Here is a 13954-nt window from a genome sequence, read left to right on the forward strand (position 1 = left end):
CTGATGTGGCAGCTTTCAGGTATTTGCTTTAAGGTATCACAAGTGTTGTACTTGGAAGTTGACTAGACCCAGGCCAGAGGACACTCAGCTGGTTTCTGGCCCCTGGGGCATTTGTGTCCTGCTGGCATACCAGCCCTCAGCAAAGACCGTGACATGAATCCCTCACACGTAACTTTTAAGATCACCCAGGTGGACAGCCGGATATGTGGCCAGGAACCTGATGCCTCATTACGACAGTGCCTATCTAAGTTGAATGAAACAGACTGTTGGCACTCACCTTAAATTCCCCCATCAGACAGTCTGCCCGCAAAGAATGGGAATTATAAACCTGAAAGAAAGAAGAGCCATGAGAAGCTTATCAGCTTTATCCGGCAGTTAGAGAGCACCACCTTCCTACTCCGGAGCCCCCTTACCCGAATGCTGATGATCTCATCCATCAGTTCAGAAGGAGTTATGTGGACATTGTAGAAAAATAACTGTCAAAACAAAAGAGAAAAATGTTTGAACGTTTACAGGGGTGGACTCAGGTTTAGTGTGATCTAATGCTATAATTTGAGGGCCCTCCTAAGAAATTATAAAAACATAACCCCCAAATAGGTGTGACCATGAGAACACATTGCAGGGCCTTCAGAAAGACCCATAAGCTTAAGCTTCTTGAACTTCATGGCAAACTCACCTTTGCATGTCAGAAAAAGGAAAAAGGGTTAAGTAACAACGGTAGTGTTTATGTAATGAAACAGAATTGTTCCTTTGGGGCCAGAAACATACTAGCTCACACAAAGATCTAAGGTTATTGCATGCTGCAATCCCACTAAAATGGGTGCTTAGGGCTTGCATGACCTGGAAAGTTGAGTTGAATTCCCTACAATTGTCCTGAATTTCTACAATGTCTACAATTGTCCTGAAAAAAGTTCTTTTTTAGCTTTTTTAAAAGACATCTAGGATCCACTCAAGGATTATACATACAGGTTGTTGTGTCTTTTTAGTTTCCTTTTATGTAGAACTGTACTCCTGCCTATTTTTGTGGTTTATTTTTTCTATCAAGATCAGTTGTCTTATAAAATATCCCACACTCTGGATTTGCATGAATATTTCCTCACTGTTAGATTCAAATTGGTCATTTGACAAGAAACAACACAGGTGATGTTAATACTTCCATTATATCACATCAGGACACACACTTCAGTTCGTCCCATTATCAGTGATACCAAGTTTAATCACTTGGTTAAGAAGATGTAGGTAAACTAGGGATTTTTTTTAGTAAAATTCTTTTATTGATTCCTGAATTGGTCTGCTTGGAGCCTCAGGTATTTGATCTTTTCCCTTTTGCCCAGAGTTCTCATCTCAAAAAAATTCATTCTAATGGGAAATTCTAAGGTGGAGATTCTTGCTAGGCTCCTGAGAATGTGGCTGAGTAAATATTTATCCTGCCTATGAATGCATTACACCTTAGGTGTCCAGTCACCAGCGGCCTGCCCTCCCTGCAGTCTGGTCTTCTTCACAGTGAACCTCTTTCCCAAAGTCCACTTTCCGGAAGTGCTCAATGTACACCCATGTCTCATGTCTGCTTTGACACTACTCAGCTGCGTGCTGGTGTCTACAGTTCATCCAAGGAAGAGAAGTGACAAGCAAGAAGATAGGTCTTCTGTGAATGAAGGTAGGGCCAGCTTGAACATAGGGGAAGAAACTAGAACACAGGACAGAAGCAACTGGTTCCTTTTACACATAGGGGTATGGAAAAGAACAAAAGTGGAGCTGAGGCTAGGTCTAGAAGCTGTAGGGAGGGATCTCAGGGGAACGGGGATAGGAAACCCTGGAAAGAAGGCCTGGGCTCACAGAACGGGCAATGGGACGCACGCCTGAGGAATCTCAGAAATGAATCTCCTCAGAGCAAGGCTGGGCTTGGAAAAGTCCCCAAGCTTATCATTTCTCTTCACAGCCCTGATCGTGGGGTTTGTGCTACCTGAGATGACTATCAAGGTATTCAGTGTTTTTGAGGAGTGTTCCAGAAGGGGTCAACAGAAGGACTATGTTCTCGATATTCAGGGACAAGAAAAACCTTTTGGCTCCTAACTGCTTTCCTTTAACATGTATTATTTTTCTAGCCATGTAGGTTTTGACATCTTTAAAAAGCCAGCCATTGTTGTCCCTGTGAAAACTGTAACATCTGCCTTAGAGCTGGGACTGAAACTCGGTATTTTTTTCTTTCATGGGCGTCCAGCATCAACTGGTCTTAATTGTGAAAATGTGCTGGGCATGCTGTTTTAAAAGTAACAAAGCAATCACAGAAACGACTCAGTCACATGGACTCATCCCTCAGACACACCCTGCTGATTAGAAAGAGCAAAGGCAGATGTAGGTGACTTCACGGGCTCCATCCTAAGGGGTACAAGGATCCTTCAGGAGAGGCGCCATGGGGAAGTGGTCTAAAAACGCCAGCAAGACCCCGGCAGCTCTGAGAACCAATGATGAAGCAGGACATGTGGTTTCAAGACCCAGTGGTCCTTAGAATGTTTAACGCGGGAACTTTTCGTTGTCTTTACCAGATTTTTGTCCACGAGTTCCCCTCCCATACGGAACAGGAGAGAGAACGCTGGGAGGTGCATATTAAGTAGAACAGACGCATTGAGCAGAAACATGCATTATGCCCATTTACCTCATCAAAAAATGGGTTGTTCCCTCTCTTGATTCTCGTTCGGTGTGTCTGACCACAGACGTGGACCTTGACCACGGGCCTTATATTGTTGCCACTTAACTGCCGGCCCTCAATCACCCGGACACGGATCTGGAAGCACAGAAGGGGTGTTGTTACTGATCCTTCCCCAGTAAGGAGTCCTCGGATCCCCGTCAGCTCGCCTGCCTGTAAGGACCGCTGAAAGTAGGCCAGGGCAGCTTTGCCACACAGCGGCGTGCATGGACTGGGGTGGCCCCCATGCTCATTCCCAAGGTGGAACTGGGTTCCAGAAACTGAGAGCAGTAGTGGGACTGGAATAGTCCAGAGCTGGCCCTGGGAAAGGGCGGGACAGGGCAGAGGCCGCTGCTCCAACCCCAGCCTCCTCCCTGGTCTGCCTGAGCCTGGGATGCATTAACTCACTCCACGGCTGTCCGCCAATGAGGTGCCTAGAGCTACGAAAATGCAATACTGTGATTCTCTTGTCTCCTACCACCAAAGGGAAGGAGCGGTATAGTTTTATTTCTCTGACGAGCCTCATCTGGCTTGACTACGTCTACTTCTGCATGCAGAACAGAGACGGACAGCTCTTCTTTTCGGGTTTATGCCCTGATGTCCCCTTTTGCTAACTGAGCTGCTGCCCATAGCAATGGGTCTCTCCCGGAACACCGCGACTAACAGAAGCTGGACAATACGGCAGTAAAACAAACGTGGGGTGTGCTGGCTGTTCCTACCTGGAAGTCCTGGGGCTTGTTGGACAGCATCCGCCGGCTCTTCTTTCCTTTCGTGAGCCTCCGGGCAAGCTGAGCTTCCGACACCAGCCCACCTGCCCCCTTGGGCCCAGGGGTCCTGACTGTATTGTCCAATCTGTCTTCATCACCTCCATCTTCCTCCTCTTCTCCTAAAACACCAAAAAGGAATGCCATCAGAGATGGCCCTCACACTGCAAATGTCTGAACTCGGGTTTCCTGGACTCCAAGAGTTTTCAGTGTTCCTGAGGCAGGTGGTGAAGGAGTCACTCCTTTGGTGACACTTATTTGGGATGTGCTGACTCGGATACAGTTTCTTAGGAAAATGTGTTCATGGTGCATCAGGGCGCTCATTCGGGCTGTATTCAGAGTGGCCAAGAGAACACCAGAGACCAAGGGGAGAGTGATAGAAGTCTCAGTCAGACCTAGCCAGAAATCACCTGGTTCTGATCTGGGAACCCCCCCCCCCTGACGTCAAGGGACCTTTCTGCAGTTAGGACACAGAGGTGAGAAAATGCCGGGGGAAACTGGAACTTTGCACAGGAGACTTCAACTCCAGTTTTCTTGCCAAGCAGACCAAGGTGGTCTCATGCTCTCCCTTTGCCCACCTAGTCTTTCACTTCCACACACATCTGTCTCCTCGTTATCCCCCTAGCTTCCCTTCATACTCGGGGCAGGGCGGGGGAGGTGCTTCCTGATTGACATAGTGAGAGCCTACTTCCTTCTGATTCTTTGGAAAACACCCCAAGTGTCCCTCACTCTCTTGAGTACGTCCAGAGGATCCTTCCCAACGGGGCCTCCCCTCTGCCTTCACACAGGCACAGATCTTTCTCTCCTTAAAAACAAAAACAAAAACAAAAAAAACTAATTTCTGCCTACTATGTCTCCCCTTTCTTCTATTCACAGACTCTTTTAGACTCGTTGACAAATTTCAGTTTTTCTTATCTTAACAGACAAAAAGTGTGAACTCCTACTAACCTGTGCAGTATAATTTAAGAGATCCCAGAAGACTAACTTGTCCAAAAAGTACCGGCATTTGTACTCCCTACCTTTGGATTCTGAAACTCCTCCTTTACAGTGCGAAATCATGCAAGAGACTGAATTTCCAGGCTAACATGTCTGTCAGTCACTCACATGATAGTATGAATTAGTTCAATCAAACTGCCGTGTAGCACAGCTCTTAAAACTTGGGCTCTGGAGTCATATGGCTTAAATTCAAATCCCAATTTTCAGCTATGTGAGTCTGAGTAAATTTTATAATTTCTGTTTTAGTTTTCTCATTTGTAAGAAGGGAGAAATAATAGTATTTACCACAGGGTTATTGTAAAGAAAATTAATGTATATGCAAACCTTCAACATGGTGTCTGGCAAAAAGCCAGCCTATAAATTCATCTTTTTTTTTTTTTAACTTTTGTTGATGAATCCGTTTTTGCAGGAGCGCAGGATTCTAGAACACTTCCTGGAGAGCAGTCATGAGGTGGGGTGAGGGCTGGAACAGTCAGTAGGCAGCATGGGGGGCGGGGCTCAGCGTGAGGAAGGGGCAGTTACAAGGAAGTAAAAGCCGCCCACCCACACCACATACTGCTACAGAGCTCAGCCCAGAATGAACCCTCCTCCTCACCAGCCCTCATTCACGCTTTGCCTATCCACCCACTTCTGTCTATGAATGTCAACCATGACCTCTTCTCACTAAGCTCAGGACCCTTTTCTGAGTCCTCACATTCCACTTAACATGGCCTTGGGCACTGGGACCCACACACACTTCTTTACATCATGCCACTCTCTTCCTGGCACTCTGACTGAACCTTCTCAGGTTCTGCATGGTCCCCTTTTCATGTCCTACTCCCCAAGTGTGACTTCCCCCTCTGTTCCTCAGCCCTCTGAGGTCTGCCCTGACACCCTTTGGATCTACGCTTTGGAGTCACAGCCCCTCAGAGCGTTAGGCTAGAGGGGCCTCAGAGGTCCCGGGTTGGACGTGCCCCTCCCCACGGTGTGCAGACGAGACAACTAAAGTCTGGAAAGCTGAACGAGCTGTGAGGTCATTGGGAGCTGAGCTGAAATGAGCACCCGGGTGTTCACCCTACCTCAATGGCTTAAGACTGGGTCTAAAACCAGGCTGTGGGTGAAGGAGCTGTGGTCCATCTGGTTCCTCAGCACCTCTGTCAGGACACCAGGATACCCCAGAGAGGCTGAAGGCAGGGAAGGGCTACCTTTGCCCTCTGCAAGGTAACCTGGGTCTCATTTTCCCCATCCCTGAATAGGCTTCAGAAGCAAGGCTTGCCTGCCACCCATCTCTGGGAGCCCAGTTCTCAAAATGTCCCTCCCATTCTTCACCAAGTGAGCTCCTCAACTCCCTCAAGCCCCAGGTGAATACCCTGTCTCTGGACAGCACCACACATCGTCCTAGCCAGGGGCTTGATGAATGCAGAATGAATGAGGGGACATGGGCCCCTGCCTTCCCAAGTTCCTGAGCAATTTGTACAAGTGGCAGCACAGCTCTCAGGGAAGAGCGCCCGGACACTAGAAGGTGCTCCTCCGACCTTTGCTCCATTCTCAGGAGAACCCAGAAGGCCAGGCCCCCCCTGCTGCAAACCTGTTCTGGACTGGGCAGTGGCTGGGCTGGATGCTCTGACAACTAAGACAAACTCCCTTCCATCGTCCTGGGCCTAAGCAAGGCTTCCTCCCTGCTGTGGACTGTTCCATTCGGGGTTGGTGGTTATGTATGGTGGCAAGCAGGAGAAGGAGGGGTAAGTTGTACCCCTTCGCGGTGCTGGACTCTGTACAAGTCCTCATTAAACTCTTGATGGATGCTTTAGAAAGACAGCAGGCAATGAAGAGCCAGTTTCTTCTAGGAAATACCTTCTGCCATTCAGACTTTAGGTTCAGCGATGCGTCAGAGGAAACCAGCCAAAGTCATGGCTACAGCCAGCATCTCTGTGTAGAACAAAAGGATACTGGAGCAGGAAATCGCCCCATTAGGTGGCAGGAAGTTGCACGGGGTTAAACAATACCACCCTAAGTGTTCCACAAACAGTGAGGGGGTCCCTTTAGGCCCTGCCAGGCACACCCTTCTGTGCAAGCTGTTTTGTTACCAAATGTGAGTGGTTGTGTGGGCATGCGCCATCACTGAGACCCAGGCATGTATCCGATGCACAGCCAAGTGGACCTACAAAGGATGACCCTTCATGACCACAGAGGGCAACACTGAGTTGGGAACCGATGATCAAACAGAAAGCTGCTGCTTGTATTTATTTGCTTGTTTTTGCCACCACAAACTGGGTGGCTGAAAACAAGAGAAATATATTCTCTCACAGTTCCAAACTCTAGAAGGAGGGTGTTGGCAGGACCATGGTCCCTCAGGGCCACCACCCCATCTAATCCTCTTCCATTCCTTGATGAAGAGTCCTTTCTGGAATAGTTTATGTTTCTTTGGGTGGGGGGGGGAGGAGGTGTCACAGTGACCCAGTTTTTCCAGAATTTTGTAATATTTTGTAATGTTAATTTTGTAAATATTAATTTTATAATTAATTTTGTAATTTTAATTTTGTAATTTTGTGAAATTTTGTAATATTAATTTTAGACAAAAGTCCTTCCTTGCCTCTTAGTTGGTGTCCCGTGGCAATCCTCGGCATTCCTTGGCTTGTGGCTGCATCCTTCCAACCTCTGCGTGTGTCATCACATGGCCTTCTCCCCTGTGTGTCCATGTATCTTCTCTTTTTGTAAGGGTACCCATCACTGGATTTAGGGCCCACCCCACCCCAGCACGACTTCATCTTAGCTAATTACACCTGCGAAGATCCCATTTCCAAATAAGGTCACCTTCTCAGGGTCCGTGTAGGAACTGGGCAGTGGGGACACTATTCAACTCATTCCAGAGGCCATTTTTTGTATCTTTCCAGTGCGTTCCATCTATTGCTCCAGTCCACAGTCTGCAGCCACATGGGCAGCCCCAATCTATGGACATCACCCCCTCCCATCCTCCTTCACTGTGTTCACACCCTTTTCTCCTAATCTGAGCTGGAGTCTGTGATCTAACACTGCCATCTCTCTTCTTTGTGCTCCTCAACCCCTTCCCTTTTCTCACTTATTGTGCTCACCTGGTTCATTCAACCTCCCCTTGCTCCACGCCTTCACCCAGGGAGCTGCATATGGCTGGACACTCACCTTCCTGACTATTCCCACTTAAATGTCATGATCACACCCCCAAAGTGGACTCGCAGGACTCCCTGGCCATCTATCATACTTCCAAGGCATCTATTCACAGTTTTCCTGGACCCTGGTCTGAGAAGGCCACTAATTAGCCAACAAGGTCAAATCACTTTACCTTTCTGAACTCCCACCTTTTTTGCACCTTGAAAGCTTCTAACACCCTCTCGTATCCTTCTCACTGCCAGCTCATGACCTTGCTTATTTCATGGACAAAACAGGCAATCAGAAGAGAATATCCTCATCGTCCCATGCCAAGGCAACCTTCCTACCCGCACCTGCTGTCTGCCTCCTCTCTTGCTACAATCATTGAACTGTCTGTGCTCCCAACCTGAGGTCAATCTTTCCACGTGTGCACACATCTCCTCTCCTCCACCTACCCATGGATTTTGCTTCTGCAATTTCTGCCTCTGTATGTACTCCTCAGTCTTCTCCCTCTCAGCGGCATCATTCCCATCAAGATATAAATGTGCTGAAATACTGCCCACAATAAAAACAAACCAAAATCTGTCCTTGATTCCATAGCGCCCTCTATAGTTACTATTTTTCTGCTCTCCTTATCTGTCACTTTGGCAGTGAAAACCTCTGCACAATTTCTTTATATGAACACCATCCTGCCTCTCCAACAATTACCATGCCACTCAGTCAAATCCTGCTAAGCTTTTGAGTGCAGCCAACACTGGCCTGTCTCCTTTCTGAATGTCAGTAACCCTCTATGTGACTCACCCTTGGTTATAAATGAGCTTCAATGAACACTTAGGAATGGCTCTCCATTGCAACTCCAGCAGCTCAACAAAACACGTCTTCATAATTCCTGAGATGTAATATTGGCCTCTCTCCAGAAGCTCAGTTGCAATATTCCTGCCAGCTGCCCCTGTGTGTCATCACTTGTGATAGTGACACTTCTCTGGAGGGCATCTGTTTGTCCACCCAGTGCTGAAGAGTTGGCAGCCCCTAGGGGACCTTAGGATACAGTCAAGTTTGCCTCCGGCATGCCCAACTGTGCCCTTCCCTAGCAGGGATCAGCTTCTCTCCCTCCACCAAGCTCTCATGCTATCCTACTCTAGCACTTACCCTTTCTGAGCATAAGAGAATGAGCTATCAGTCACTCAGATGGCACCAGATATGCAAGCCAGCCTTTCCCTGCCATCGCTCTCATCCTGTTAGAGCTTCCCAATGAAGGCAATTCCTAGGAATGGCTGAAGAAGAGAGACACTTACCCAGTCGCCACTGGTTTTCTCCTGGCCTGAAATACAGACCCTGTGCCCTGGCCAGCAGGCCTCCAAACACTGTTCCACGCCCCTCATCTTTCCACCTAGGCTCTAACTGGGCCACCATTCCATCTAATCTTCTCCCATTCCTTGATGAGAGTCCTTTCTGGAATATTTTATGCCTTTTCTTTTTCTTTCTTTCCTTTTTTTTTTTTTTTTTTGGTCACAGCAACTCTGTTTCTCTAGAGTCCTAGAATGCCAATCTCTGCCTGTGATATTAATTTTGCTTCTAATGACAAAATTTTGTTAAGTGATTAAGGCAGAACTTAATTACCTTGGGCCAAAGGTCACTGCTAAGTCAGCACAAAGGGCTGGTATAATACCATCAGTGTAAGTTAAAAACGTACAAAGCAGAATGGGAGAGAGGACGTCTTTAAACATGAAAACATTTTGGAGATAACGTGCTGATTTAGCTGCTATGTTGACTAGTAACTTTTCTGGGTTTCTAACCTGAGAGAAGTTATATAAATACACATCTGCACTCAACCATAAGCACTTCATTACCCTCCACCCCGATTCTTGGGTAAACAGCACTATATGTGCACCACGAATTTTCTGGAATGGTTCTAATGCGTAGCCCAGAGCACAGGTGTCATGGAAGAACCTCTAACCATACAGTAATGCAAAGAGAGGCTTGCAGGGTAATCTTGGCAGCAACTGCTTGAATTAACTGACCTGTGATCCAGTCTAGGAAACGTTGCCCAAAAAGCTCCGGCTGCATCTGGGCAAGATACTATTAACAAGGTAAAATGCTCAACTCTGGGACTTCTTACAGTGAGTTCCCAACTCTGCTGTCATCAGGATCTCCTGGAAGTTTCTACCAACTGCACAGATTGCAGGGGGTCCCCTCCAGACCAGCTAAATCACACTCTCTGGGAGTCGGTGACAGAAGTCTGCACATTTAAAGATCTCCCTTGATGATTTTCCCTGTGTCTAAAGTTTAAGAACCCCTTGTTTATTATGATCACTTTGGCTTTCTGAAATAACTTGGAAGAAAGATAGGCTTAATACAATCAGTTTGCTGGACAAAGTCAAATAGAGGCCAATCCTGGAAAGAGTGCCTCCAACAATCTTCTAGCAAACTGGTAATTTTCCAGTTCAGTTCTGATGAAGTCAGTCCCTTCTTCACCATGCTCCATGGATCCCCATGATGTGTCCCAGAACAAATGTCTCAGCTTGGCATTCCCAGCCCTTGGGAACACGCTGCCTTTTGACTACGTCTCTGAATGAATTCGTCCCTTTTGTCTATTCACTAGTATTCCCCCCAAAATGCCTTTCTTGAAAGGAAACATTTAAACAATATCCATTGCCCATCCATCATTCACTTACTCACTCAACCAACCAAGCATTTAGTGAGTAATCATGACTTAGTGGTAGGCGCTAAGAATACACAGTTGAAATCGATAGCTGAAAAAGTACTTTCTCTAAAAAAATTATGTTCCATGTAATAATTTGCTTAATCCTCTGTTGGGGAATTTATTCAGCTCTGACCTATACTTATTCATGCTGATATCTTACCTTTTTACTAAAATGCAAGCTCCTCGGTGGCAAACCATGACTTTATCACCTCTGTACGCCTCAGGTGTCAGTAAATGTTTTCTAAACTGGATTGAATTTTTTTTAATGTTTATTTATTTATTTTTGAGAGAGAGAGTATATGTCGGGAAGGGGCAGAGAGAGACAGACACACACACAGAATGTGAAGCAGGATCCAGACTCCGAGCTGTCAGCACAGAGCCTGACACGGGGCTTGAACACACGAACTGTGAGATCATGACCTGAGCCGAAGTCACAGCGCTCAGCTGACTGAGCCACCCAGGTGCCCCCAAACTGGACTGAATTTAATCTTAAGCACAGTGACTTTAGTATTTGTGGAAAAAAATAAGTTCAAAGTGGCAATGTCTAATGATAAATGAGTTTTTGCCCTTCCGTTGTTGAACACAGCACAAATTTAACAGATGGCTCTTCAAAAATAGATGTGAGATTTTAAAAATAGTTCATTCCGGCAACAAGAATGTAGGCTCCATTCAAGCTAACTGACATCTGGTGAATCAAGTTGGGAAGGTAACAGGTTTTTGGGAAGTCAAGCCTGAAGTCTGGGTCATCCCACCCCTCTGTCACAGGAACAGTCTTAGAGGTGGGTCAGTGAAACAAATAACTTTGATACGATACATGTTCAGTCAAACCACCAATGCCCTGGGTCTGTAATCTTTGTCATCCTGATATAAGAGTTCCAGAAATGCATTCCTTAAAAACAAAACCCTTAGCTATACCACCAAAGACACGATCCAAAAAAGAAATAATTGATAAGCTGGACTTCATTAAAATTAAAAACTTCTGCTCTGCAAAAGACAATGTGAAGATAATAAGAAGACAAGCCACAGACTGGCAGAAAGTATTTGTAAAAGACACAATCAATAAAGGACGATTATCCTTTATATATACAAAATAAGCAAGAATTCTTAAAGCTCAACAAGAAAAAAACAACTTGATTAAAAAATGGGTCAAAGACCTAAACAGACAGCTCACCAGAGATACAGATACACAGATAGCGGATAAGAATATGAAAAGAGGCTCCAAATCTGATGTCATCAGGAAATACAAGTTGAGACAATGAGATGCCACTACACACCTATTTAAATGGTCAAAATCCGGGACACTGCCAATACCAAATGCTGGCGAGGATGTGGAGTGACAGAACTCTCATACGTTGCTGGTAGGAATGCAAAATGATACAGTCACTTTATAAGACTGGGGGCTTCCTGCAAAGCTAAGCATACTCGTACCGTGTGATCCAGCAATCATGCTCCTTGGTCTTTACCCAAAGGAGTTGAAACTGTACGTCTACACAAACCCACACACGGATGTTTGGAGCAGTTTTATTCATATTGCCAAACTTGGAAGCAACCAAGATGTTCTTCAGAAGGTGAACGGATAAATAAACCATGGTGTACCCAGACAATGAAGTGAGCTATCAGCCCATGAAAAGACATGGGGAATCATAAATGCATATTGCTAAGTGAAAGAAGCCAATCTGAAAAGTCTACATACTACGCGATTCCAGCTCAAGGACAATCTAAAAAAGGCAAAGCTATGGAGACAATGAAAAGATCAGGGGTTACCAAAGGTTGGGCAGGTGGATGAATATGCAAAGCACAGAGGATTTTAGGGCACTGAAAATACTCTGTATGATATTATAATGATGAATATATGTCATTATACACTTGTGCAAACCCATCAAATATACACCACCAAGAATGAACTCTAAGGGATACTATGGACTTGGGTGACTATGATGTCACATATGTTCACTGTGAGCCCCATAGGTTCTTCCTTTGTAAAACAAAATGTCATCATTCTGATGAGTGACATTGATGACAGGGAAGGCCATGTATGTGTGGGGCAGGGTGTGTATCTGAAATCTCTGTTATCTTCCTCTCAATATTGTGGTAAACCTAAAACTGCTCTAAAAGAAAACAAGTCCTTAACACACACACACACACACACACACACACACACACACCTCCTATATCCAATTCCTGGGATCTGTGGTCAAATTAGTTTCTTCAGTTTCCAGTGGTGAATTTTCCTGAAAATCTTCACTTTTGTGTTCTATCATTAGTGTTTCAAATTTCTTCTATGCGAGACTCACTATGTGGTTGGTAATCTTTACAAACGATATTGGTAATCATGAACAGTGGTTATCTCAGGAGGGTGGGAGTGTGGAAGATGTGCACTTTCTGTATTTTATATTTCTGCAATGTTTACGTTTTTACAAATGGGTATTGCTTTTGTACTCAAAAAGAAGATCAACAAGTTCAAATCTTTTTTAAAATTTGTAAAGATCTATATAAATTAGAAGAAGCCGACCCATTACTTTTACATGGAATGGTAAAGTTTTTTAAAAGAGTTAATTAAAAGGAAGGGAAAAAAAATTCTGGGCCAGATGTTCTGTTTTGGTTATTAAAGTATGTGGCGGCAGAAGGTGTGGCTCTCTCACCATTATTTCTCTGCCTCATATTTCTTTGTCTTATCTTCCCCCAAGACTGCAAGTTGTTGGTTTTTTTCCCCCTAGTGTCTTCCCTAGCACAGAGTTGTAGTGAATACTCAAAGATATCTTTGCTTAGTTGAATTGAATTGTCTTATTAAGACAAAAAAAGGTTTTCCCTTGAAACATCCAAATAATCCAGGATATTGAAAGATTTTCTTAAATGTTGAAGAAAAGATTCTTTCAGCGGGATTATGAAGACCTCATTCAGAATGTCACCCTTAAAACTGTTTTTTGTTTTTTGGGTTTTTTTAAGAAAGAAAGAAGGAGAGCGGGGTAAGTACAGAGGGGGAGAGAGAGAGAGAGAGAGAGAGAGAATCCCAAGCAGACTCCACGCTCATCACAGAGCCCAGTGCAGGGCTGGATCCCATGACCCTGGGATCATGATCTGAGTGGAAATCAAGAGTTGGACACTCAACCAACTGAGCCACCCGGGCACCCCAGAATGTCTCCCTTGACCCAACTTTGGTGAATAGTCATCTTATACAACAAAGATAGTACTTTCAGGGCAAAGAACCCTGTATGTTTTTTAAATAAAATGTTTCGTGTTGTCATCTCACACTTGAAAATGAAACTGGCCTGCAGACACTGCTCATTTCCTGGCCAGCACCTAGTAACACACCCTTTGTTTGAGATCCAAATGAAAGGAACTCAGGTTCTGGTTTATTTCCTATCTCTATCCAGCATGATCAGGCGTTCTATAGAACTTCTGAGGACGACCTTTGCCAACTGCCATGGCAGAGCCTGCTGGGAGCGAGCTTCCAAAGGGAATGGGTGGGCTGTCAGTCCACAAACACTGCTGGAGCATTAGCGTTGCCAAGACAATCCAGGAGCTGAGGAGAAGGAGCCTCAAGCAAAGGGAGCCTAGATGACAAGGATTTTCTCCCCATTGGGTCTACAAGTTCAAGAGTTGTTGCTTTTCTCATTTTTAAGCAGCCTTGGCTCCAGGGAAATTGCATGGTTTCTGAGCTTGGTCTTACCTGGGTATGTCTCAGGAGATGGGACCTCC

General features: G+C 45.3%; 1 protein-coding gene across 3 annotated transcripts in view; it reads right to left on the reverse strand.

Moving 5' to 3' along the window:
• Positions 1 to 13954, reverse strand: part of MYOF (myoferlin) — a 151313-nt gene that overhangs the window by 91893 nt on the left and 45466 nt on the right. For all 3 annotated transcript variants that reach the window (XM_027062643.2, XM_015061901.3, XM_015061900.3), the window contains exons 6-9: positions 3406 to 3572; positions 2657 to 2785; positions 414 to 476; positions 278 to 328 (exon numbers count right to left, since the gene is read on the reverse strand). In XM_027062643.2, the coding sequence (XP_026918444.2) occupies positions 278 to 328; positions 414 to 476; positions 2657 to 2785; positions 3406 to 3572 (410 nt within the window). The remainder of the gene's footprint in view (positions 1 to 277; positions 329 to 413; positions 477 to 2656; positions 2786 to 3405; positions 3573 to 13954) is intronic.

The sequence above is a fragment of the Acinonyx jubatus genome, chromosome D2 (assembly GCF_027475565.1).
Source record: "Acinonyx jubatus isolate Ajub_Pintada_27869175 chromosome D2, VMU_Ajub_asm_v1.0, whole genome shotgun sequence".
In the NCBI taxonomy this organism is placed as follows: Eukaryota; Metazoa; Chordata; class Mammalia; order Carnivora; family Felidae; genus Acinonyx; species Acinonyx jubatus.